Here is a 25,153-nt window from a genome sequence, read left to right on the forward strand (position 1 = left end):
GTGTGCAAATGTTTGTTATTTGAGAGAGGCTCTAAAAGAGAGTTTTTTCTCCCAAGTGGTAAAATCCTGTATATGTGCTACTTGTGTTCTGAAAGGGGAATTACCCCACCTCCTTCCTCTAGTTTAAGTGAGGAGGGCGATTTAAGTCTAATGGTAAATGTTTTGTTGTAACTTTTGAGTTTGCAAGCACACCTGTGTTCCAGTCTAAGTTAACCTAATGTTTCTGCTGCAAAAGCCTAGTTGAGCCAACTGCTCTCTCAAGCTAAAATGCAGTGTATGTATTTCATTAAGCATATGCCTATGAAAGTATGGTGTTCCTTCTAAGAAAAATATCTGAGTCCAGTTTTAACTTTGATCTGGTTGGACAGAAGAGTTATTGTAAGGCTCCTGGTATCAGTCTCTATAAGACGTCCTGGCCTCTTTTCTTAGAAAATGCCCCCCCTTGTTTCATTCTGTCTCTTTCAGGGTTTTTTCCCCTTCTCCTCCTTATTCTGTGCCAGGTAAATTTACTCCCGAGTAAGCTTCCTTTAAAGGAAACTGCAAAGGGGGGGGCATAAATTAGGCTTACTATTCCTCTGCAAGTTCAGGAAAAATTGTTCACTCTTGTATTCCTTTTAAATCAAATCTATGGCTGTTTAAACTTTGCTTTATAAAAGATCCTCTCCCTATCTTAGGAAAAATGTTAACTTCAATCTTCTTTTAAAGATAATTTCTATAGGAATTTTCACTCTTTAGTCTAAGGAAGTAAACACTCACTCAAACTAGCTTCAAGATCTGTATAGAATTGGGTACTTTTATTTTCCTTTTCCTTAGTACATGATAGGCGCATGGTTTGTGATAGGCGCATGGCTTGTGATCTCTTCCCCAGTTGTGTCTGTGTACATAAGTATGTGTGTGTTTCTGGTAGTACAAATCTTGCTATGAACCCTGTATTTTAGGGTTGGACTAGATGACCCCAGGTCCCTTTCAACTTTCCCAATTTGTGGCTGATGAGTTGAAATCCAGCCCAGATTTGCTCTTTGTTTTTAAAGGTGAGAGGTGAATGTGTGTGTTTCTGGTAGTACAAATCTTGCTATGAACCCTATATTTTGGAGGGTTGGACTAGATGACCCCAGGGTCCCTTTCAACTCTCCCAATTTGTGGCTGTGTGGAAGACCATGTGTCTGCAAGCATTGGAGGGTAATTCTTAAATTCTGGTGTGGTAATGGAGTTGAAATTCAGCCTAGCTTTGCTTTTTAGTTTTAAAAGGTGAGAGGTAAAAGCCATGATGTTTTGAAGCACAACTGGTAATATCAAGCATTTGAGTGATTACAGTATTTATCATTTTGTCTACTATTTTTTTTTTTTAATCAAACTTAAAAGTCAATTCAAAGTTTAAGCACATACAAATGAATAATCAAGTACAATTAGCCTTGGCCATTCCTGTAAATTAAGGCGCAGAAAATAATAATATTAATAATAATAATAATAATTTTTTGTCTGCAAATGGTAAGGCTGAAATGACTGAGAATGTTAAAAAATCCTATGAATTCTAACGCTCTGGCCATTTTTACTCATAAATAAGAGAGCGGTTGATTGTTCCGCGAATGGCCAGAGGGATATTAGCCCTTTCCTGTACATAAAGGAAGCTTGGGCTGAATGGTGAATACTTGAATTGCTGAGTTTCTCTTTTTTGTTTTAAAATCTAACCCTATTTTAAAAAACCACTCCTTACCTGGCCATTTTTACTCATAAATAAGAGAGCGGTTGATTGTTCCGCGAATGACCAGATAAAATGACCAATAATGATAGCCCTTTCCTGTACATAAAGGAAGCTTGGGCTGAAATTGCTAGCTTTGGTGAATACTTAAATTGCTGAGTTTCTCTTTTTTGTTGTTTTAAAATCTAACCCTATTTTTAAAATCTACTCCTTACCTTTCCCTTCCTTATTCTAATTGAGCCAAAAGATGCAACATTTTCAATGGTATAAAAGGTTTGCTGAGACATGAACTCTGCACATGCACAGAGGCTAGATCAGCTAAAGAAGAGAGAGAGAGGAAGGGGGGAACTGTAAGGGGGGAGAGGAGGTTTCTTCGAGAACTGCAGAGAGAAATTTATCCAAATGCAAAAACTTGGAACCATTGACCGAAATCACCCTAAATGTGTCTTTGCTCCAGGGCTACTTAAGACAATAGAGTTAAGTACTGGACATGCCAAATTCTTTAAACAGGTAAATATCAAAGCACTCCCACTGTGAGTTCCTCTCTTGAGTAGTTTCTCCCCCCCCCCCATGGGATTTAAATTTTATAACAGGTTTTTTTTTTTTTGTGTGTGTGTGTGTGTGTGTGTATATGCCTATGCATTTTAGGAACAACATTTCCTGACAAACCTCTCACATGAAATAATTTTCCCTTTCAACAGGTGTGTATATGCCTATGCGTTTTAGGAACAGCATTTCCTGACAGACCTCTCACATGAAATAATTTTCCCTTTTAACAGTGTCTTTTCTTTTCTCCCACAGCACAAATGATAATGAAGGGATGCAAACAGTGATTTAAATACTCTATAAAAAGTAAATGCATTTGTTTTTCCTTTTGTCTTTCTTCCCTTAAAGCCAAACAGTCACTTTCTTTCTGTTCAGCAAAACAAGTCTGAATCCCTGCTACATTAGTTGATTTCCTTCTATCTCTTTGTGGCTTTGACATTTTTTTTAGGTTACAAATAATTTGTTTTCGTTTATTAAGTTCGTTTTATCAGTTCTTCCATTATATATATGAAATTAATCGAAGCACAACCAAACATTGTTTCTGGAATGGTATTGTTTACCTTTTGCCTGAGCATTTCTTATTAATTCTGTCATTTTGGCTAGTGCAAGGTACTTGTACAACTTTAAATTGCCATTCATTTTTTTCTTGGTATTAACTCATTTCCCAGTATTAACATTACAGCTGATGATGTCACATCAAGAAACACTTTTATTTTCATTTGGGATGTTAGAATGCCAAAACAGATTACTTCAGGTTACTTCAGGTTGCTTATTAATTGTGTGTCTTAGCATTTATTTTTGGTTCCTCAAAGGTCATTTGTGTGTGTGTGTGTTTTACTTTGGGGACATGTTCATCACATGTTGAAAGTCAGTCTCATGAAGTTCTTTTATTGGATAGCACATGGTGAATTTTAAGTTTTCCCCATTGTTTTCCCATTTTTTTTTTCAGTCCAGTAGTAATCTGTGCGGGTTTTGATAATATCTTTGTATTATTTAATAATAATTCTTTTCTAAATCTGATGTCTTTGTGTCAAGTTTGTTTTCATCTGACTGGTAATCTAATTTTTTGCTTTCTTTTGTATTTTTTTTAACCTTTCTTGTATTTTTCACAGTTCTCTTTCTCTACATGTGGAGTAATTTTTTATTAAGTGAAAGAAAGCAAACAAACTTAGCAGATAATAACAGTAATTATATGGAAATGTGATAATAAATAATAATAAATAATACATTTTATTTATATCCTGCCCTCCCCAGCCGAAGCTGGGCTCAAGGCGGCTAACAACAATCAAAATAGTCCAATAATGATAATGAATAAAATGTTTAATCCACTAAAATTGTTATTATTTGCAGCTTCCCATGGAAACTGGAGGACATCCTTTTTGCCTTTTGCCCCTTTCATGTCTAACTGTGTTTTTAAGTCACCCCAAAACCCTGCCCCTTACAGGATATCACTTCTACAGATGTGCAATGATGAGCAGCAACAACCCCTCAACTCAGTCAACCCATCACAAGACCAGCAACAACAGAGTTTTCAAAGTGCCCACAGCTATCTCTTTCAAAAGATATAGACTGCCGGGGGGGGGGGGGGAGTGGACCTGACAAAGGGGGGAGTGGACCTGACAAAGGGGGGAGGAGTTGAATTGCAAGGACATTTTCCCACTTTTGAACCTTAAGACTGTGCTCCAGGATTCAAAAGATACATACGTAAAAGATCACAATTGTGTCAAGATATGTAACAGATATTTAATTAGTTTTTTTTTGTATTATGTGTTATTATTTAAGAATGTTGAAATGTGTCTGACAGTGTAATTTCCACAAAGGGGGGAATATTGTGTGTAACTGTTTTTATGTTTAATGTCTTATTGCTTACACACCAATGGAGAATTCTCATGCATTTTATACTTTCTAATAGCTCACACTATTGTGTAGTCCAATGTTTAGATCAATTTATAACCACATTGTTCCACCTGGCACTCTGCCAACTTTCCCTATCCATTTTAATATGTGTTAAACCTCTTTTTGCCAATGACAAACTTCTGGATCCATAAAACACCAGGTACATGAAGGTGGATATGCTTTGGTTTAGCAGGAATGATTCCTTATAGACTTAAATTGACTTATTTGGACAACTGCCCTTGTTAAGAATGGTTTTCTTTTAACAGATTGGTTTGAAGAGTTGAGAACCATGCGGCAAGATAAATTCAAATTGGACTCAGTTTGAATTGGGCAAGTGTATCCAGGCTGCAATTAGCTTTTTGGTCCTTTAAGTGCAAGTGAGCAACTTCTCATGAGCCCAAGACCACAGCCTATAATAAAATCCCATAGCTAAAAGGCCAAGGCGAAGACCTCTCCCTCACGAGATGCCCAAAACCTGTGCCAGCTATGGTGAATGCCAGGCGACATGGTTAAATGAAAGCCCTGAGGGGATTCAACAGACAAGATGTGTTGCTGTAGCACTATGTCAGTGTGAGACCACAGAAGAGCTACCTTGACACCTGAGAACACTAAAATGGCGGGGGGGAAGCAAACTGCACTTTTCAGTCATTAGTGGACCTTACCTTCCTGCTAGGTGTAAAGCATAGAACACTATTGAGTAAATGGTCTCTCCCAAAGTGTTAGAATGCCACAAGCAATTTAGTAGCAAAACGCAACATGTGTTATTTTTATATGATATATTCATACAAAGACATCCATTTACAACATACGATGTTATTATTTGTGGGGCAAAAATTTTTAAGAAAAATTCTAGCCCCAGAGGGGGGAAATTGTGATAGGAATTTTATGGTTTTAGATATATAGTAATGTTCATAACTGCACATACATAGATCAGTACAGGAAGGCCAACGTGGAACCATTTTGATTCCTAAACTGACCAAATCCTTTCTCTGCAAGGTTAAAAATGGAAAAGCCTCCCCATTGTCTCTTTCTTTAATCTGTGTTTGAATAAGGTGTGAGCCTGTGACCTGGCCCAGGAAATAAGTATTTTAGCATTACAAAAGAATGGCCAGGCTCCCCAGAAAATCCAATCAAGTAACCTGCTAGACAGGAGATAAACAAGGAGAAGAGAAAAACAACATTTAAATTTCTGTGATGTAGGTGGGATGTATTGTAGGCTTATGCCTTTTACTTTGCCAGAGAATTGCTTACCCGCGTCCCCAGGGTCGAGAAGAGAACAAAAAAAGTTCCAGGAAAGTTTCTTCTTTGGAGAAAAGAGTTTTATTGCAAATCTGTGCACAGTGACAGTCAGCAGAATAATTTCTGAAATCTGACTGTGTTGTTATCATGTTCAGCAAGCATTTTTATACCTGAAAGCATTCACCCTCCTCCCCTGCCTCCCCCTCAAAACTCCCCCAATCAGCTGGCAAGTTTTCAACTCATTACCTTTTAGGGCATATCTATATTTGCTGGCTAAGGCTGCTAGCTAAGCACTTCCTCTGCTGGTTAAGCATTTTCTCTGCTCAGTAAGCACCCCCTCCCACCTCCTTGTACACGTGTCTTCTTTTGCTAGCAAAGCATTTCCTTCGTATCTTCTTATCTTGCATTACTTAAAAGCAGAAGCAAAGCAGGAAGCATCTTGCTGGTGGTTGCTAGTGGTTTTTCAGTTAACAGCTAAAAGCAGGCAAAACAGGAAACATCTTGCTAGTGGTTTTTCAGTTAACAGCAGTTTCTGGCTGGGCAGGAAGCGACCTTCTGACCTGTAGTTCCAAATAGCTGATTAGGCAGGAAGCGGCCTCCTAACCTGTCTGTTTTGCAAATAACTGCATTTTTTTAGCTGTGTAACCATCTTAGCAGAGTGCAGGAATTTACTATGTGTAGATAATATTAATGATTAACCGTTCCCCTCTCCCTTCAGTATCTGAGGGGTGGTCTTAGGTTACACCCCTTCTGTGATGTATGCATAATGTTTCTGGGGGTGGTCCTGATCTAGAGAAGGGGAATTTCAAAAGTCTTTATAAGGCCTTGCAGGCTATTGTTCTGGGTCCTCTTCCTCTCCTGCGTGTGAGGGGAGTACCCTGTTGCAACAGATCAATAAAGATCAAGCTTACTAGCTGCTTTGCTTCTCAATATTCTCTGGTTGGCCTCTGTTATTTTCTCCTACCAATAGGGAACCTATGTAAGGACTCTATATGGGCTCTTGGATACCCCATAAGGGAAAAGGGCATATTTTTATTTACAACAGAAGCATCACATAGGGTGCCAAGTTATTCACTCTTTTAAATGCAGGTGGCTTCAACAGGCCCTAAAATATTGAAGGGGAACTGAACTGAACCTGGCCATTGGCTCCTATCCTTGTAATAGGGATGTTGAATGAATTGAAATCTTAAAAAGCGTGAGGATTATTGTGCCCCAGCACTGGCAATTTTTAAATGAAACATGTTTCGATGTTTGCCCTGGAACTGCAGAAGCTGATATGCCATCATTAGTTTTAATAAAAGGTTCTAATTTATGCTTCAACCCCCTGTTCACCACCTCAAATAAAAAGATAATGACATAGTAATGCCTGATGTTTTATTCCTGAACCTCCCAGCAAGTCAGTTGTTTGGGGTTTTTTTCCTCAGAAGGGAAATTATTTTAAAAACTTATTTCTTGATGCCTTGCATTGTGACTATAAAAATTGCATCGCGTGAATTAATATAGGGTATTATTTTCTATTTCATTCTCCACCCTTTTGCCCATTCTAATCCTTTGTTTTTCTCTTTTTGTACCAGTATGTTTGATGTTTGTCTTTTGTCTCCATTTTATAATTAATAAAGTGTCTTTAAAAAAAATCTGAATCTTCAGGAGGTTGTCATATTTTATGCCTGTGTTCAGCTGTGTTAGAGTTTGCATGCTGTTTTGGGCTATCTGCCTTGCTTAGTTTTACACTGTTCAAGCTGTCAGGTCTTCCCCCAAAGCTTCCTTCGATTCTAGTGAAGTAATGTGATTCCATTTTATTATGTTGTAAGATGGTCACTGCATTTTGTAACTGAGGGAAAGCTTTCTGGTCAGAAAATATCTTTATACATTTTAATAAACCTTTTTCCTCCCCAGCCTGGGTTGACACAACCTGGGAGCTAGATTTCACAGAGACTGAGCCTTTGGATTCTGAACTAGAGGCTGTGATAACGGGCAATGGTTTGGATGCCTTTTCCCAACTCTACACGGCTCTCTACCCCTTCGCTGCAGATGACCAGGAAACCACAGAAGTAAGAAGCATGTTTGTTATGTTAGCAAAGATTCGCTTGTTTTGTTCTAATTCACTGGTGGAGGTTTTAATCCAGCATTTTCCTATTTGGTGCCCTTCAGGTGTTTTGGATTGCAACTCCCAACTGCCCCAGTCAGGATGGCCCGATTGTCAGGAATGATGGGAATTGTAGTCCAAAGTGTTTGGTGGGCACCAGGATGGGGATAGGTTTGCAAAAGATTGGCAGTTAGAGCTCTGGCAGGATAGATAACAGTTCCTGCCTCCAAGAAGCCTGTTGCTTGACCATGTACAGCCTGATTCTTATTCACCTAAGCCCTTTGGAACCAGCAGAGTTAAACCAGCACTCCTAATTATATAGAATTGCAACTTTCAAGCATTCCTAATTGCATAGAATCCCAGCCTTCCATGTGATCGTCATCTGTAACATGCCCTATGTAATCCCTGAGGATTATGGCCATTCCATCAGGTGTGGGAGAGAGATTTTGCAGGACTTCAACTCCCATCAGCCCCAACTAGATTGCAATGGTGGGGGGTGATGATGGGAGTTGTAGTTCAGCAACATTTGGAGGGCCACGGGCTCCGCGCCTGGTATAGGTGGTGATTATTTCAAGCCAGTGTTTTTTAACCAATTTCTGGGGAACTCTGGAAATCTTAGAAAGGTTAATGGGTTTCCTTGATGAGAAGACTAATGACTGGGATTATCTGAGATAGATCCTGCAAACCACTGCCACTATGGGAATGTGCAGACACAGACAAGTATTGGGAGTTTTCTAGGACATGCTCTCAAGCGTCATGGCATGATGATGAGGCCTGATGGGCCTAGCCGGTGAGCTCAGCATGCACTGTCATGTCCCAGAATCATCTTTGGCATGCAGGAGTTCCTCAGTAGGCCAGGAGATGTGGAAAACCTTCCTTGAAGGTCAAAAGCATGGCAACCCCTGCTCTGAACCAATCGTGCAGCTGGGAAAGTTGAACCAGTAACGCTTTCTCCCTTGAAACTCAGAACATGCAGTGGGCTCCCATGTGGATATTTGATGTCATGATATGGCAGGTGTTGTGTTTCTTCTTGTCAGATTTTTTTCCTTTTGTTTCAGAGTGTCTGGACCCTGTTTGTGGAGAACAATATCTGCCACAATGCCTTTGTCGCCGTTTTGTATCACTTTGTCCAAGAGGCCCAGAGTAAAAAGGCCAATTTTCATCAGCGGTTGTATGCTCTTCATGCTGCTGGATTATACTTCTTATTGGTTGAAATTCCAGGTAAGCGGGAGAGATGCTTGGATAACATTTTTGCCAGTCCTTTCCACAGTCGCCCTGCATGTTTGTAACTGGATATAAGCTTGATGGGTATCAATGAGGCTATGCTAAATCAGGCCAGTAAATAAGCAATCTCCTAGCTGCCTGTGGTGACAGAGAATTAATTCCAGGCAATCAGATTTTCCACCCTTAATGGACCAAAAACAATTGAGCTGGGTATACGTGGGGCAAGTAGGCCATCAAAATAAAAATAAAATTGTTGGTTAGTAATTGTTGTGAAGTTATTTGCAAGGCTGTCATAAGCTGTCAAAAATTGTTAAAATGGCAGAGTGGAGGAGAAGCTCTGTGTTTATTGGTTTAGCTGCAATCCTGGGAGTGACTCATGAAGGAGATCACTGCTGTCTTGAAGGAAGTGATGGTGTCAGCTGGCCAAGGCACCAATGATGGAAGCACTTGGAGTGTAGGGAGGAGGCTGGCCAGTGAAACTGGGGATGAAGGTGCAAAGGTTGCTTATAACAAAAGTCCAATAAGTTCGTGGCCAAATGAAGATTTGAAATGGATTCTTCCCATTGAGGGTTTTAATCTGGGCCTAACCCACTGTTAGGCAGTGTGAGGGGGTCTGTCTTAACTCAGAGCTTTTGGATCCTGCTAAAAGAAAGTAAGTCATCCATTTTGTTTTCATTATTATCATTTATTAACTTTATATCCCACCCTTCCTTCCAAGGGAGCCTAGGGTAGCAAGCACACAAGCGATAAAACACCTAGAAGCAATTCCAATGCAGATACAGACCTGGAAAAATCTCTGTTTAAAGGGCTTCTTGAAAGAGGAATGTATTCAGTGACTACTGAAAAGATGGCAGAGATGGTGTCTATTTAATATTTAGTGGCGCGGTGGGGATTAGTATGCTTTCATTCATAGGATAGAGTCATATTTGGATTTTCTGCTTCTGATAAGTTAGCCAACATACTGTGTTAGATCTGCAAAATGCTCCTTCCCCTTTTTGCCTTGCTTAGTTCTATGCTTCTTATGGTGAAGGTTGATGTGCCGGTATAGAAATGCTGTTTCCTTAAAGTGCAGGCTTTTGTCCACCTTTCCTTTTTGGACAGGTAGCATAGTTAACCGGGTGTTCCATCCAGTGATGTTTGAAAAATGCCTCCAGACTCTGTCTAAATGCTGGCCCCATGACTCAGACATGTCCAGGAAAAGGAAAAAAGACCATCTTAAAAGCTGTAAGGGTGATCGGAAGAAGAGGGGAAAGCCACTGAGAGAGGAAAACACAATGGTAAGAAGAAAATTACCCATGCGTTACCGAAATTCTATTAAAAAAACTTCCCACCTCCAAGGAGAAGTGATTCATCTAGCCAGAGGTAGCCATTTCCAAGCTCCAGAGACAAGTCTGAAAGTGTGAAGTGTGTCTTTCTACGCAAACAGGCACCCTTGTTGACTGTCAGCAACTGTAATAAAATGGTCACCACGCATCAGTTAAGGCTTCACCATTATAGCAAACACAAATGCATACAAAAACTCAGAGAAAAGTAATGCTCGAATGTGCAATCCCTCATTTTCTACAACTTTTGGAAGCCAGTTTCCTTCTGGTTTGAATGGTGAGCAGACTCTTTATGTTGCTTTAAAATTTGGTAGCTTGCTAGAGCAGGCATGGCCAACTGGTATAAAATGTATTTTAAAAAAAAATATTTTTATTAACAGACCAATCAGATCACATTAATTCCAAATCACATTAGTTCCAAATTACACAGCCAAATTTTTAAAATTTTGTTGGGGGTACCCATACTTCGAGCTCCGAAAGGGATCCAAACATCACTCTTGCTGCTGCTTTAATTACACAGTTCTGTCCAGATAGTCTCTTTGTTATTTTCCTCATCTTCTTGTTGTTATCATATATTCCTTTCTTTGTGATCTCTGATAGTCTTCACAAGCGGGTTGAAAACAAACATATCCTGTGTGGATTTTACGCTTCTCCAAGAGCCATATCACATAAAGGACAGACGCCATTTTCACACCTCCGTACAAAACATTCCCACAGACTGTCCGTTGATTTCCACAGGCCTGCCAGTCTGTCATCAATTTTCTCAGGGGGCCCTGCCAGGTCAAACTCACATTCTGATAACCATGGTCCTCCTCCCCCTCCCCCTCCTGTGGGCAGGCCTGCCGTAACGAATCTCTATTTGTAACTGCGTCACAAAGCTTTCCTTCCTTTCCCGATGTTCCCACAAGTCCTCTCTTTGATTAGTAATTTATTTCCACACAGTTCTTAATCTCCTGCTTGTGATCAGTAATTGCGACGATTCTTTCTCTGGGGGGGAGGGCTATTCGGTACTCACATAAGACAAAAAAAGAAAAACTGGTATAAAATGTATTGATGCCAGTTGTCTAAATGTGCAAGCCTTTTCAGCTAAGCATGTCTTCTATGGAAGGAATCTTACGGTTCCCTAGATGATTTGCTCCCAAACATGCTACAGTTCTTTGGGTGGCTTACAGGTACATTTGTCTCCTTCACCTCTCGGACGTCTGTTTGCTCTGCTTAGTGGCCAGTCCTTTTGGTGTGTGTTCGAATTTGATGTGGGGCAGTTCAGATTTATTGGGAGTGGACTTGCAGGCTGCCCGTGGATCATCCTTGCTCTTTCAAATCCTTGTCTTTCAAAATCTTGCCATTCTAGGTAGATGAGAACTTTGAAGAAGAAGACGACGACGACCAGGAAGAAGAGATTTACTTTCCTGCACAGGAGCTGCTTCAGATCCGGGAGGCCCTCTTCCTTCTCTTGAAGAACCTCCTGAGGCTTCTCTCTAAGTTTTCCCTGAAAGAGAGGTCACAGTGTGTGCAGACTTGTGTTCAGGTGACTGGAACTGTTGGGATCAAAACAACGTTGTGTAGAATCTGCCTTCTCTACCCTAGTGCCCCACAGATGTTTTGGACTACAACTCCCAGAACATATGGCGAGCACCAAGTTTGGTTAGCCAGATACAGATCCATCTGCTGCAAGGTGTTAGTTACTAGCTTGGCTGGCTTTTCAAAAAGATTAATCAGATTTGCAGAGGATAAATCCATTTGTTTAATACATTCTTATACCATCTTTTCCCCCAAGAAGGCCCCCGGTTTCAGAGGCTCAACAAATGGCTACCAAGTCTTAAGGTGGTGTACATTGTTCTCCCCTCTCCATCTTATCATTAAAAGAACCCTGTGAAGTAATTTAACCTGATCAACTGGCTTGCCCAAGGTGACCCAGTGAGATTCATATCTAATGGGAATTTGAACTGTGCTTTCCCAGGTTATAGTCCAGCCCTCTAACCACTACTGTACACCACACTGGATTTCCAACTACACCCCTCTTGGCAATAATGTCTATATGAAACCTCTGTGTTCAGAGCCTCTATCCCTCTAAAGGGAAGGTGCCAGGGACAGAAATCAAGAGGAGGATCCTGGCTTTCATACCATGCTTTCGGAGCTTCCCAGAGGCATCTTCTGGCCAGTTTTTCAGGGTGTCATCTCAAATATTTATAGCTACAATGTAAGTGATACATGGGGCTCTGAGCAATCGCCTGGCCTTCCATGATCCTCTGTTAGAATGATTTGTGGTTATTTGCTCACTATGCTCTGGATCCTGCAGCTGGTGCACTTTTAAATTATGGAACACTTGGAGCATGCAAAAGCATTGGAAGGCCAGGATATTCTTTGTGGGCCTCATGTTCCATGTTTTATGTCTGTGCCTGGTAGGTCTGTATTCCCTTGCCCTGCAACAGTCAGCCATTGCCCATTTCTTATACGAATTCCAGCCTCCTATTCGCTCCAGTGGATTGAATAGGCTTACCCTTGGGTCAGAAGGCAGCTTAGTCAAGACTATTCTCCCTACCACTTGATTTAACTCTTAGCTTTGACTTCTCTTGTAGATCTTTGTTACGCTGATGAGTTTTGAGCCCTGCGTGCATGGATTTGAGCCTTCAGAGAGGATGTGAGTTATTTCTGTTAAGTCTTAATATCATACCTTAAAGAATGTGAGGGGATCTTTTAAATATTAAACTCTCTCCCCCACCTCAGCCACAGTTAAGCCACATGTTATTTCCAATTTGTGATCAAGAATTGGGGAATTGTAATTACAAGTGCTTGGTTTAGGACTTCTTAGTCTGCACATAAAATGGATCCAGCAGTGAGCTTTAAATGTTTGTTTTTTGTATTTTTGGTACAGGACTATCAGCCAAGCCAAGTATGTCCCAGAACTTGCCTGCTTTGGCTTACGGCTGTTGTGCTCTCCACTTCATGGTGTAGAAGATAAGGTAAAAATGACTTACATGCATGTTGATGTGTCTCCTCTCTGTCTATAATTCTTAGCATGTGCAAAGGATCCCATTAGTCAAAGCCCACATTAGAACTTTGTCTTTATTAGGCTAACCAAAATATTTCAAAATGATGTGCGAGCTTATGGGTTTTTTTGGAAGTCTTCATCAAGCTAGAATGGCAAACCACCTTGTTCATCAGATATTTAGGGGCCTTTTTAAAGGGACTTGTAAAACACCGGTAGACAGGACTATGCAAAATCCAGCAGAAATTCATAGAGGTTTGGTTGTCCCAATCCCCCACTGTCCTATTCTGGATGCTTCCCTCCCCTTCAGAGGCTCAGTGCTTTCTCTATACAGTGCTGTGGCAACCAGGAGTCCACATATGGCCATTTTTCTTTCTTGAAACCAACTGATCTGAGTCAGTGAGCCTTGCTTTGCTTCTGGAGAGAGACATTAATTTTTTCTCATTTATAAAGACAGACCAATGGGACCTGCAGCAGAATGTGTGCCCTCTTTGGTTTGGCTGCTAGAGGGAGCTTTAACACTGCTGTATAAAACTGACGTTTGTGCCGTTTTACCACAAAGTAGGGCAGAGCAAGTTTTGTGGAGGCATTTTCACACCATTTTGTACTGAGCTAAGACAAATTTTCTGCAGGCTCTATACACTTGCTTCCTCAAAAGGCTTTGCCCCTTGTGTTTTTCTTTAATGGAGGACTTCTGCACAACACATTCTTTCCATAGTTTTTTATTATTATTATTTACTTGAGAGTGCTGCTTGCTCAACTAAGGCACAGTGCATTAAAAGGGAGCTCACGTAAATAAATGTGATGCATAGTTCTCATTCATCTGGCCAGGTAAGAAGAGTAGGAGGTGTGGTGTAGAAGCTTTAATTTGCCCTACAGGGCATGCTAATAATAGAGTATGTAGTCTGCCTTCTATTGCAATCAGCAGCAACACTTCGATCAAAGGTAGACTTTCCATTTTTCCACTCCTGTGTGCATAACAGGGTGTTGGGGAATAATTATTTTAGCAATCCAATATTAACTGGACCTATGCTAAAAGCCTACTGAAGTTCCCTCACCAGAGGAATAAGGTAGTGTGCAAGAGAGAGACTGGCTCTAGTTTCTTCACATAAAGATGCACATGCTGTAAAAGGGGAATAGTGGTGTTAGGTGCGGGGGAACTGATGACATGGATAACTCTTCCTGGCACCCACCCACTCACTCACCTGTCTCTTGTTGCTTTTCTAGGTTCTTCGCCTTGTGTTCCACCGTCTGCTCGCTGTCATCCTCATGCAGCCAGAGAGAGGTGCCTCCAGTGGCTCATCAGCCACTATTCCATCTCAGGCTGTTGGCGCTAGGAACCTAGCCATTGGATTCATCAGGTGAAGCTCTGTCGCTTGGTGTTTGTGCTTTTGCATCTAAGCAGGACAGCATTAAACCATCCTTAACTGTCAACTCTTTGTGGGTGGCTTTATCATTCTGTAGTTCAGGTTCGTGGTCTTGAATGCTTGAGATAGCCTTAAGAAGTGAACAAATTTATCCATATGCAGCCTTTATGCACTTATTAACTCTCCAGAGCTGTGAGGACCGGAAATGTAAAAATAAGAGTTGCTGTTGTTTCACATATTATGATCTGGGAACAGCATGTTGCTGCATTACTAAAGCTAAGCAGGTATATGGAACTAGTTGGCAATCTGGGTGGGAGACTACTGGGTGCCTTGTATATTGGGGGTGTATTTTTAAGTAGAATATAAATATGTAAAATAATGTTACATGGAACCTGCTACAATCACATGGATGCTCACTGAACTGATCTCTTGCCCGGAAGAAATTCCTACTTGCCACAGGTGACCAGACAAGAGGCCTTTTACAAGCCTGCTATGAGGGGGCAGATCCAAGTATAGGTATCTGCTCCTCCATGACGCTCAATATCTTTTGCCCTACCAACTTCATAGTGAGAGAACCTTGTATTTGCTGCCCTTACTTTTGGAGGAAGGGCAGGATAGAAATACCATAAATGTACAAACAGGGGCACATAATTTCATGGAGTTTCCTTCTCTTAAGGCAGATAAAGCGCCAAAGCTCAAGGTCAGGAGTTCATGTCCCACGATCTCCATGGGATGGGAAGATCTGGGTAGCCCATCACAGTAGACGGTATTGAGCTAGATGGATCAGTGGTGTATCTTGGCCAGGCGCACAGAGCTTCTTGCCATGTCGTGTCTGACTCTTCCATTTTTGTGCAGCTCTCTGATCGAGGAACTGAAAGAAGTTGCCTACCCTGTGCTGCGAATCTTACTGCAGCATATTTGTGTCAAGGTGGGTTATAATCTTTACTCTCCTGTCCAGCAGCATAGCATGCCTCACTTCTGAAAAAAGGAGGTATCGTTTTCTTAAAGACAGCTGTGTAGTGGCAGCAGCTGGTGACCAAGCTTCTTTCATGGACTGGCCTCCTGAGAACTTTATTTGGACTGGATTCAGCCCAAGGTTTGCCTGTTTCCTCTCTCCAACTTTAGAATGGCCATCTTGTTGGTGCTGTTTTTAGCAACATATAGAGGACCATGTGTTTTTTTGTAACGCTGGAGCTAAACGGTTTTAAAACCAAACAAGCCAGGAATCGCATCTTGAAGTAATCTATTAAAAACATTTACAGTAACTGAATTTCATAATTTGTTTCAGCAGGCCTTTATGATGCAACACAACTCTATGCTGTCATTCAATACATCACATTGCATTCCTTAGGATTCCCCCAGCCTCTTTATCTGGCAGCCTAAGGCCAGTCGCTTGGTTTAATTGGTTGTCAAGCCAGGGATCTCACTTGCACTGGGTCTCATCCAAGGGCTATCTGTTGCCAATCTCTCTACCCTGCTCCAGAAGTTGCAGCAATTGTGATGGATCACCTGACTTCACTTAGCCTTGACAATTTCCTTTATTCCATTTGTTCCAGGTTCCTGATAAGTCTGAATACCGAACATACGCAGCATTGGCTGTGACGCAACTGCTGTACAAATTCCCTTGTGCAGAGCACGCAGACTTCATAGCTTGGCTGTATAAATTTTCACTCAATGACAAGGTGAGGGCAGTGGTGGTTTGAACACTGGCCCTTTAGGGAGCCAGCAACATCCCTGACATGCTGCGAGCGATAAACTGAACACCCATCTAGCCTGTGACTAGTGGTGCCCTGCTTTCTAAGCTACATGGCATCTTGGGGTTCTTCTTCCAACAGGCCTCCTACAGAGTATTTGCTCTTGATGTGGCCTTGGCCCTGTTGGACCTTCCAGAGCGGGAGCAGGACATCACCTTGTCTGAGGAGCAGCAGGCATTTCTGAAACACAAATTCCTAATGCAGACCATGGTCCTCGGGCGGTGCGTGGACAAAGCCCCAACTGTCCGCAGCAAAGCACTTTCAAGCTTTGCTCAGTGTTTCGAAGCAAAATCCACACTAAACAGAGAGAACATCCAGGAGCTGATGCAGGGCAGTAAGTATGGTGGGGGAAGGGAGCGCTGATCATCAACAGGCTTCATGTTTCGGACAGAATGTGGGACGTTAGACTAACAGGGTCCAAGATTCAAATCCCTGCTTTGTCCTGAAGTGCACTGATGACCTGGGAGCAGTCAGTATCTCTGAACCTATTCTACCTCACAGGGTTGTTGAGAGGATTGAGAAGTGTGATAACCCCATGTGCACAGCTCTGAGTTCATTGGAAGAAGGGCTGCCAACTAAGATTCTTCAATGCAGCAAGAGAGAACTGGCACGCTGGGTTTCCTTTCTTGTGTTGACTCGCTTCAGTTGATTGTAGAGCTAAGGTCCAGAGCTGGGCATGATCTAGCTCAGAGGCTGCTAGTTGTCAACCCCTCTGCTTCGTGTGAGCTATCTTCAGACAGTGTGTGTGTGTGTATAAAAAGCCTTCTTTGGCTGCCAAATTGCATTTAATCTTCTTCCTTTTACTTGCCCCCACAGCTGCTAGTTCTACAGTACAGGACTCAAACATGCCTGCAAAGACATTTGTAACCAACACAGAAGGTGAGCCAAGCCACCAGATACTGGTAACCCTTTCAAAATTGCCATGCCTGTTCTTGTAATGTACCAGAGGAACTTGGAATAAATGTTTGAACCTGTTAGGAGTGACTCCTGGTGGAGAGAAAGGAGGAGAGCTGAAAGACTGCCATGTCTCATACAAGCCTTCCCAGATCTTCAGAAGAGTTCTCTCTGTTTCTATCAATGCCAGAAATCCATTCAGCAGGAATCAAAGAGAGGTCTGTCAGAAACTCTTTGCTCAGGGAACCTTCTCCATTCCCCTTAATACCAACAAGCAGCTCGCTTGATCAACTGGTTGTTTATAGCCAGTGTTCAACTGTGTGGAATTTATTGATGTCTTGTTGTACCCATTCTGTTCTCACATTGTCTTTGGTGATTTTGGATTTTACTTTTAATGCTGTTAGTAAGCCCATTGGGTAGAAAGGCAGGACACAGATTAAACAAACAAAGAAACCTAACTCTTAATTATGGGAATGTGCCTTGGCTAAGGCTATAATCCTAAGGCTACAGTCTCACCAATTGGTCACCTTTGGAGTTGACATACCAGACAGGTGGGTGAGATGTTTAGTAAGACCCTTCTTTTTGTCCCTAATCACTTGCCCACCAGCTGTCTAAGACATAAGAGTCCTGCTGGATCAGACCTGAGGCCTGGCTAGTCCAGTATCCTGTTCTCCCAGTTGCTAATCAGATGCCCATGGGGGACCCTATGAGCAGGGCATGAGCATGACAGCACCTGCTCCCACTCTGCCCAGTAACTGGAATCCAGAGGTATATTGCCTCTGATACAGGATGAATGTACCATGGAGTTATTTGGAAAAAAAAGTAGCAGACAAGCCAATGAATAATAATCTACATCTTTATTATTTTCTCCTTCCAAGCTGCCTTCCTTGAATTTCTGGGTCATTATGACATCACCGTGTCAGAGTGACATCACAAATCTTTCTTGGTAGTCTGATCTCTGGGCAACTCTTTGGTTATGGGTAAATGGATCCTGATACACTTAGGTGTAGTTTCTGTTCAGTAACCATTATTGTTGTTGTTGTTGTTGTTGTTATTAAAGTTTCCTCCAGCCATTGTCTGAAGACTTTCCCAACATTCAAAACTTTAGAGGTGACCGAAGAGCGCAACACTACTGAGTGTGAGGGTATGCTGGACCCATTCTTGGGTTTTCCTTTTTAAAATTCACTCATTTTTTCCTACTTGATCATCTTCAATATATTCAGGGTTCTTGTTTTTTAATTAAGAAAATAGTTACCTGTACAGAATATTGTCGGCTTTATTTATAGAAGATCTCACACATTATATCATGGTTACATGTGGGGCAGATCTATGTAGGAATTGTGTGCGGCCCACATGGCAATTGTATGTGTGAATGAAGAGCCTTGGGAATTGTAGTCCTATGAAAAAGGTGGGAATTGTAGACCCTTTATTAAAATCAATCGCCCACGCTGGTTGGATGATGGGACACTTATGCTGCAATCCTGCCCCCCCCCTTATTTTGGAGTGAGCCCCATTTAACTCAGTGGTACAAATTCTGCGTAGGCCTAGGATTGTGCTGATTAGCAGCTGAGCAAGGAAGAGATGAGAGAGAATCCTGACTGCTTGATTTTCGACTTTATGTGTGTGTGGTATGCGAGTTGTTGTAATGTTTGGTTATCTTTGAGAGGAGAGAGAGCTGGATGTGCATAGTGCCTCTTTTATCTCTCTTTATGCATATTGCCTTGGGCACTTCTGAGTTGAAAAGATGGTTTGACAGTATGTGTGTGAGGATTACTAGCTAGCGCATGCCTGTATGAACTGGGTAGGTTCAGGTCTGTCCCCTTAGCCACAGATTTATTAAATGGCCTCGGGCAGGTCAGTATCTCTGTGCTGACCCTATTCGCTCCATGCTCCTCTTTTTACTATGGCAGTAATGATACTGGCCTACTTTTATGGCGCAGTGGAGCGTCCTGAAGATAGAACTCAGTTCTCAGCCAATAGGAAGCCACGGTGGTGGTGGTGGTGGGAAACTTTGAAGTCCCTTCCCCCCAAAGAAGAAGCTTGTAAAGGGCAGTTGAAGGAGACTTTCAGAAGAGAAGAATAAAGTAAGATAGCTGAGAGAGAGGAGACAGGCCCACCTGCGTAGAATGGTTCATGTGCTAGTCTGATGTGCATAGCAGTATGGCAAAGAACGTAAGAGACATCCTGCTGGGTCAGAATAAAGGCCAATCTTAATCTACCATCTTGTTTTTCCAAAGACTCTGCATTGAAATCCTCTAGGAGCCCCAATTCACACGGACAGAAGGCAATAGCCCTTTCCCACTGTTACTCCCTGAGTGCAACAGCATTCCACCCACTTGTGGGTCCCAGCAACTGGTGTAAATGCCTTTGACTCATATTTTCTACCTTTGTGAAGCTGCTTCTGGGGAAAGCCCCGCTACTTGATCCAGGAAGCAGTTGCACACAGAGCCCTGCAATTGGTTGTTGTTGGGGGTTTTTTTTTGGGGGGGGAGAGTATTTTAACCAGTTTTCTTACACATCTCGCCCTGTAGGGTGGCACTGTCATGAGCAAGCCTTTTGCTCATTTTCCGACCCAGCCTATCCACAGGTGGGGGCCCACCCTGAGAAACAGGAGTAATGTTTCTGTGTGGTGTCAATTCGACCCCTTCCAATTCTCATTGGATAACACCTTTGCAACTGTTGTGGGATTACTGAGAGAATGTACGTGAAGCCCTCTAGAGTACTGGAAGCGCTCTATAAGAATGCTAAATCCGTGCAATGTTCTGCTGAGCATACAATATTTCCGTAACCTCTTCACCACCACCACCATATTTGTTATTATTTGCTTTGTTTATTATTCACTTACAGTTTCAAAGCGACTTACAATTTGCATACTGTGTATGCAATTTAAAATACATCAAAAAGTTAAGAGCTTCATTCTCTTCTCTCCCACCCCATTGCAACAGGAAAAGAGATCATGGTCATGCTGAGGCTAAGAGCTGCAGATGACAATCCAAGCGTTAGGAAATCCGCCCTCCAGGTATGTTCCTGTCTTCTTTTTGTGCTCCCAGTACCAACAGACATTGCTGTATTCTTTAAAAGTAGCCAGTTTTGCAATAAATCATAAAGGAACACATGGAAAATTGCACAGTACCCAGAAGCGACGTTCTCACTATAACGGCTCCCTCTAATAGCAAGCTCAGTCAGCAAGTGCCAAAAGGATTGTAACCAAAATGAGGCCGCTAAGAAACAAGTGGAGAGGTACTGGGGTGTTTGTGGTTTTTGCAGAAATACTAAATTTTAAAATGTTTTAAATTACACTTCCCCCTTCAGAGAGGTAATCTCCCTCCCTTAAAACAACAACCCACACAGCCTTCAATCTTTAGCAGCCACAGAATGCAGATTGTTAGAGCTGGGAAACACTCAGGGGTGGGGAATGGAGTATCGTGGATGAAGGCATAGCTAATTGGAACCGAGCAGGAACGCTCTACACTAATGTAATATTGCAGGTCTCACTTGTCTCCATAACTGAGATCAAGGTATTTCTGGTGGTTTCAAGAGTTGGCCCACTTAGCACAGTGCATTCAACCCTGACAGGTAGAAGGTTCTCCAGGGTCTTTTTTAGCTATGCGCTCTGATCGCTCTTAACCGGAGGTACCAGGGATTTTACCTCCCACTGCATCTGTGTGCATTATTTTTTTAAGCTAGAGGCATAGTGAGCTATTTTATACCAGACCAGAAATGTCTCCTCTCACCGGCAACAGCTCTCCAGAGTTCGGGGCAGATGCCATTCCCATCACCTGTCATCTGACCCTTAAAAAACAACAAAAGAAACCCAAAATCTGTCAATGCTGGGGACTGAACTTGGGACCTTCTCCATAAGATCAGATGCTCTACCACTTAGTTCTAGTCCTTCTCTCCATTCGGCCACCATCTTCATCCTCCCTTAATTTGGAATTGGAAGCATACATAACCCGCACCAAAGTCACTGCGAGAGGGAGGGCTATACTTCTAAATAAATCAAATTATCTTAGATTGGTATTGATAATGGCTGAGAGAAGATTCCCGTCCCTGACAGCGACAGCGAATGATGAATGACTTGAGAAATGTGACCTTAACTTGGCCAAATACTTGATCTCCTGCTGAGAGATTTATTACTGTGTAATGAAATATGTAAGCTTGAATAAATCACTTTTTAACATTTAAACTCTCATGTTTAGAATATTTATAGTGGCATAATGAATCTATGTGGGAAGGTAATGAATTGGCACACATTTGAATGCGGAACTGCACAGACGTCAGTTGTGCTGAATATTGTAGGTTTCTGTAGCTGGGATAATTGGCTTGTTCCAGACTCCCCCGAGGGTGGCCACCATCCGGGGACCAAAGACTGCTAGCATGATGGCTTTGGAATCTGGGTCTCAAATTTGGCAAGACAGCCTGTCCCAAATTTCCAGATCAAAGCTCTGGGATGATCCTGACATCCCTCAGTGTGTGTCTGTCACTTAAGGCAAGGACTGGGGCCAGGGCTTTTCCCTTCCTGACAAACTTTTGGCAGCAGTGGGTGGGGCCAAAGGTGGAAATAGGCGGGGCAACAAATGCTAGGATTCTCTTTTGTATAGTGAGCTAGTTTCTACTCAAATTCACATACCCCTCTCTATCCTCCAGGCAAGTAAGAAGCATTCTCACAGTTCAGAGATACATTCCAACCAGGCAAAGATGCTCAATGAGGTTGCAAAGCAAGGCTGGTGCGAGATGTGGCCTGGGAAGAGACCCAGTGGCTGGATAGAGAGATCTGGAGGGCCACATTTGGCCTCCAGGCCTGAGGTTCCCCCATCTCTGACAGATGTGTATTTGTCCGATCCCTAGGTGTTGATGAGCATCTTGAAGCACCATGTGATTTCCTGCACCTTGGAAGACTTGGGCACGCTCCAGGATCGATGTCGTGATGCTGCCGTCTCTGTGAGGAAGCAAGCCCTGCAGTGTATCACAGACCTGTTAATGGTGAGAGAGGTTGGCTGGCTTTGCTCTTGGATGAGGCTGTGTATGAGAACTACAAAAAAAAAGCCTATCACAACAACTTCAGAATGCAGCACCTGAGCAATACTAATTCTCCACTAATGAAAGATGAGTACAGTGGTACCTTGGGTTAAGACCTTAATTCGTTCTGGAGGTCCGTTCTTAAGCTGAAACTGTTCTTAATATGAGGTACCACTTTAGCTAATGGGGCCGCCGGGCCGCTGCCAAGCGATTTCTGTTCTCATCCTGAAGCAAAGTTCTTAACCCGAGGTACTATTTCTGGGTTAGCGGAGTCCGTAACCTGAAGCGTCTGTAACCCGAGGTACCACTGTAATTGAGACTTTGGTGATACTTTGTTTATTGATTCTGTGCATGGCCATCACTATCACCCCCCAGCCACTATTTTACACCAAACGTTGATGGGTGGACCTTGGAGGTCTAGTGTAAAAACAGAATAGACCACACAAGTTCTTTCAAAGAAGAGATCCTTCACTGCGGTAGCTCCTATTCTCTGGACCCCCTTGTCCATTGCTATTAGGTAGATGCCTTCACTGTATTGTTTTCAACACCCACTAAAGACTTGTGTGTTTGGGTAGACTTGCTTAAACAAAACAAGTTTAATATGTGGTTGAATTTTATTATGTATGTATTTACGTATGAGTTTGCTTATATTTTAATGTTAGCTTCCTTTTAACATTTGGTTTTGTCAAAAATTTTAATGAATATTTTATATTCTATGCAAAGTGCTTAGCGCTTATGGATTTTTAAACAGTAGATACGTTAAATGTCAGTCCAGTTCCTGGTTTAAAGCATATTTTGGGTCTGTATATCCTTATATCAAAGAGGAAGGAACCAAACGGAAAGCTTTCAAGCTGCCCTATCCCATTTTATTTTGCTCTAATGGCAGGACAGCCCATGTTTAGGTAAAAATTCAAGGCTGCTCATCCTTGTACCATTTCAGGCGACCTGTGATCAGCTGAAGAGCGTTGTGATCATTTGCCTCCTTCTGATGCCTCATTATCTGAAATGTCTGTCTTAATGTGATCAGTTGATCTCTATCGGTCTCCTTTCAGTCTCAGCCAGACAATGTTCTGATACAGAAGGCCTGGCTGACGGGTGTCGTTCCCGTCGTCATGGACTGTGAGGACTCGGTGAAGGGAAAAGCCTTGGAGTTCCTGGACCGGCTCTTGCTGCAGCCTATCAAGCACTGCAATAAGTTCTCCCGTGAGGACAGAGGCCAAGTGTTGGCCTGGGACCTCCTTATGCACTTCACAAAAGAGAGTCAAGAACTGAGGTATAGTCCGTAGCACCTGAGCACGTGCAGAGCTATCCCTGTGTGGAGCATCACCTATAATCTTAACGCTTACGTTGTCATGCATTTTTAACTTTTGGCACCATATGAATATAACCGCTTTGCCTTTGATCAGATGCTCTGCAACTGAGCCACAGCTGCTCACCTGGTCTTATTGTTAGGAATTTTCTTCTAATGTTAAGCCAAGAGTTGCTTCCTTGCAAGTTCCACCAGTTATCTCTCTGCAGAGCAACAAAGAACAAGCATGGCAGACGTACAGGTATTGGAAGATAACGGATATGTGTCCCCTTAAGAACATGAGAAGAGCCTGCTAGATCAGGCCAATGATCAGTCTAGTCCAGCATCCTGTTCTCACAGCGGCCAGCCAGATGCCTGTAGGAAACGCACAACCACGACCCGATCATGAGAGCATTTTCCCCTCCTGCGCTTTCCATAAACTGGTATTCAGAAGCATAGTTTCTCTGACAGTGAACATATATAGCCATCATGATTAGTAGCCATCAAAAGTATTATCATGAATCAATTTGTCTAGTCTTCTTTGAAGGTCATCTAGGTTGGTGGCCATCTCTACCTCTGGAGGGGGGGGGGGGCAAAGATCTGGAGCTTGTGTGGTTGCAGGAATCATTTTCCCATAGTCCGAAACTCCAAGCTTCCTGAACTCACACTGAGAAGCAGAAGAGATGAACAAGCTGCTTCCATCTGAGAAAGGGTCATTTCTAGTTGGCTGCCAAGGCCAGTCAAAATTTGTGGAACCCTGATAAGTGGGAGGCTCTTGGGATCTGGGTCTGTGGTGGTGTTTGTATAGGGAACCTCTGGGCCGCTAGTTGCCTATTGCGTAATGTAGCCCTTTTGAGTGCAGAGATTGTGGAATGCTAACCGGAAGCATGCAAATGAGAAAGGCAACTATCATTCATTAAGAAAGAGGCATTTGTCTTCATTCTGGAGTGCAATATGCTGCTTGTCTGACTAAGCTTTGATTCCATCTTTTGTAAGAGACCTCAAAAGGGATGAGGAGATGCTTTTAGAATGGCAAGAATACGCGTGCTGATTAAAAGCAGCGTATGTTTTATTAGTCAATAGCGTGTAACAGTTACTGAAATAGAACACTCGCTCATGGGTCGTGCCGCTGTGGAATTTGTGATACTGTCACGAGTCCCAATTTTGGGCTTTGCGTGGTATAATTGGCATTTCTATATTGCTTGCTGCATTTACAAAAGCACCTCTATACCTCTCTTCCCCTTTCCCTCTTTAGAACGGGGGGAAACGTAAGTCAATTACTAATTTTTAAAATTCATTTGGGCCACAACGGGGGAGCATTTCGCACAGAGAAGTAAGATATTTGGTGGCCAGAAATGATGCAGGTCCAACCTGCCCTTAGTCACAAATATGTTTCATATTTGAGGTGAGGTGGGATAGAAAGCTGTCTGCAGGTTTGCTGTTCTGAATTTAATGTTTTTGAATATTCTTAATTTTCCATCTGCTTTGGTAAAGGTTTCCAGGAATCTAAAACATATCCAAGTTATTGCTTCCATGGTAGTACCAGGCGAGCAGAATGACTGTGTTCAGACATAATGATAAATGATGACTTGTTATTATGGGAATGTGTCTTGGGTGCTCACATGATGTCTCGCCCCCTTCCTCCGGTACAGCGATGAGGAGCATAGAAACTTTGCTTCTATTTTCAGTTAACCACAGTTTTGTGTTACCTGGTTTAAACAGGCCACCTTTGTAAACCAAAGTTTGAGGTTGGCTTAACCACTGTTGCCATCCAGGCATCACACCAAGCTGTGGTTAGTTAAATGTTCCAAGCAAGTTGGGTGGCTGTGT

At 42.4% G+C, this 25,153-nt stretch overlaps 1 protein-coding gene across 1 annotated transcript in view; it reads left to right on the forward strand.

Annotated features, from left to right (window-relative positions):
* NCAPD3 (non-SMC condensin II complex subunit D3) overlaps positions 1-25,153 on the forward strand; it is a 51,170-nt gene that overhangs the window by 5,317 nt on the left and 20,700 nt on the right. Inside the window, exons 2-16 of the mRNA XM_081172444.1 lie at positions 7,277-7,431; positions 8,525-8,687; positions 9,792-9,967; positions 11,364-11,540; positions 12,592-12,653; positions 12,888-12,975; positions 14,229-14,362; positions 15,224-15,296; positions 15,925-16,050; positions 16,204-16,456; positions 16,939-17,001; positions 18,077-18,160; positions 19,962-20,035; positions 21,865-21,999; positions 23,088-23,308. Of these exons, the coding sequence (XP_081028570.1) occupies positions 7,277-7,431; positions 8,525-8,687; positions 9,792-9,967; positions 11,364-11,540; positions 12,592-12,653; positions 12,888-12,975; positions 14,229-14,362; positions 15,224-15,296; positions 15,925-16,050; positions 16,204-16,456; positions 16,939-17,001; positions 18,077-18,160; positions 19,962-20,035; positions 21,865-21,999; positions 23,088-23,308 (1,984 nt within the window). The remainder of the gene's footprint in view (positions 1-7,276; positions 7,432-8,524; positions 8,688-9,791; positions 9,968-11,363; positions 11,541-12,591; positions 12,654-12,887; positions 12,976-14,228; positions 14,363-15,223; positions 15,297-15,924; positions 16,051-16,203; positions 16,457-16,938; positions 17,002-18,076; positions 18,161-19,961; positions 20,036-21,864; positions 22,000-23,087; positions 23,309-25,153) is intronic.

Source organism: Podarcis bocagei, assembly GCF_964188305.1.
Source record: "Podarcis bocagei genome assembly, chromosome: 15".
NCBI classification, from domain to species: Eukaryota; Metazoa; Chordata; class Lepidosauria; order Squamata; family Lacertidae; genus Podarcis; species Podarcis bocagei.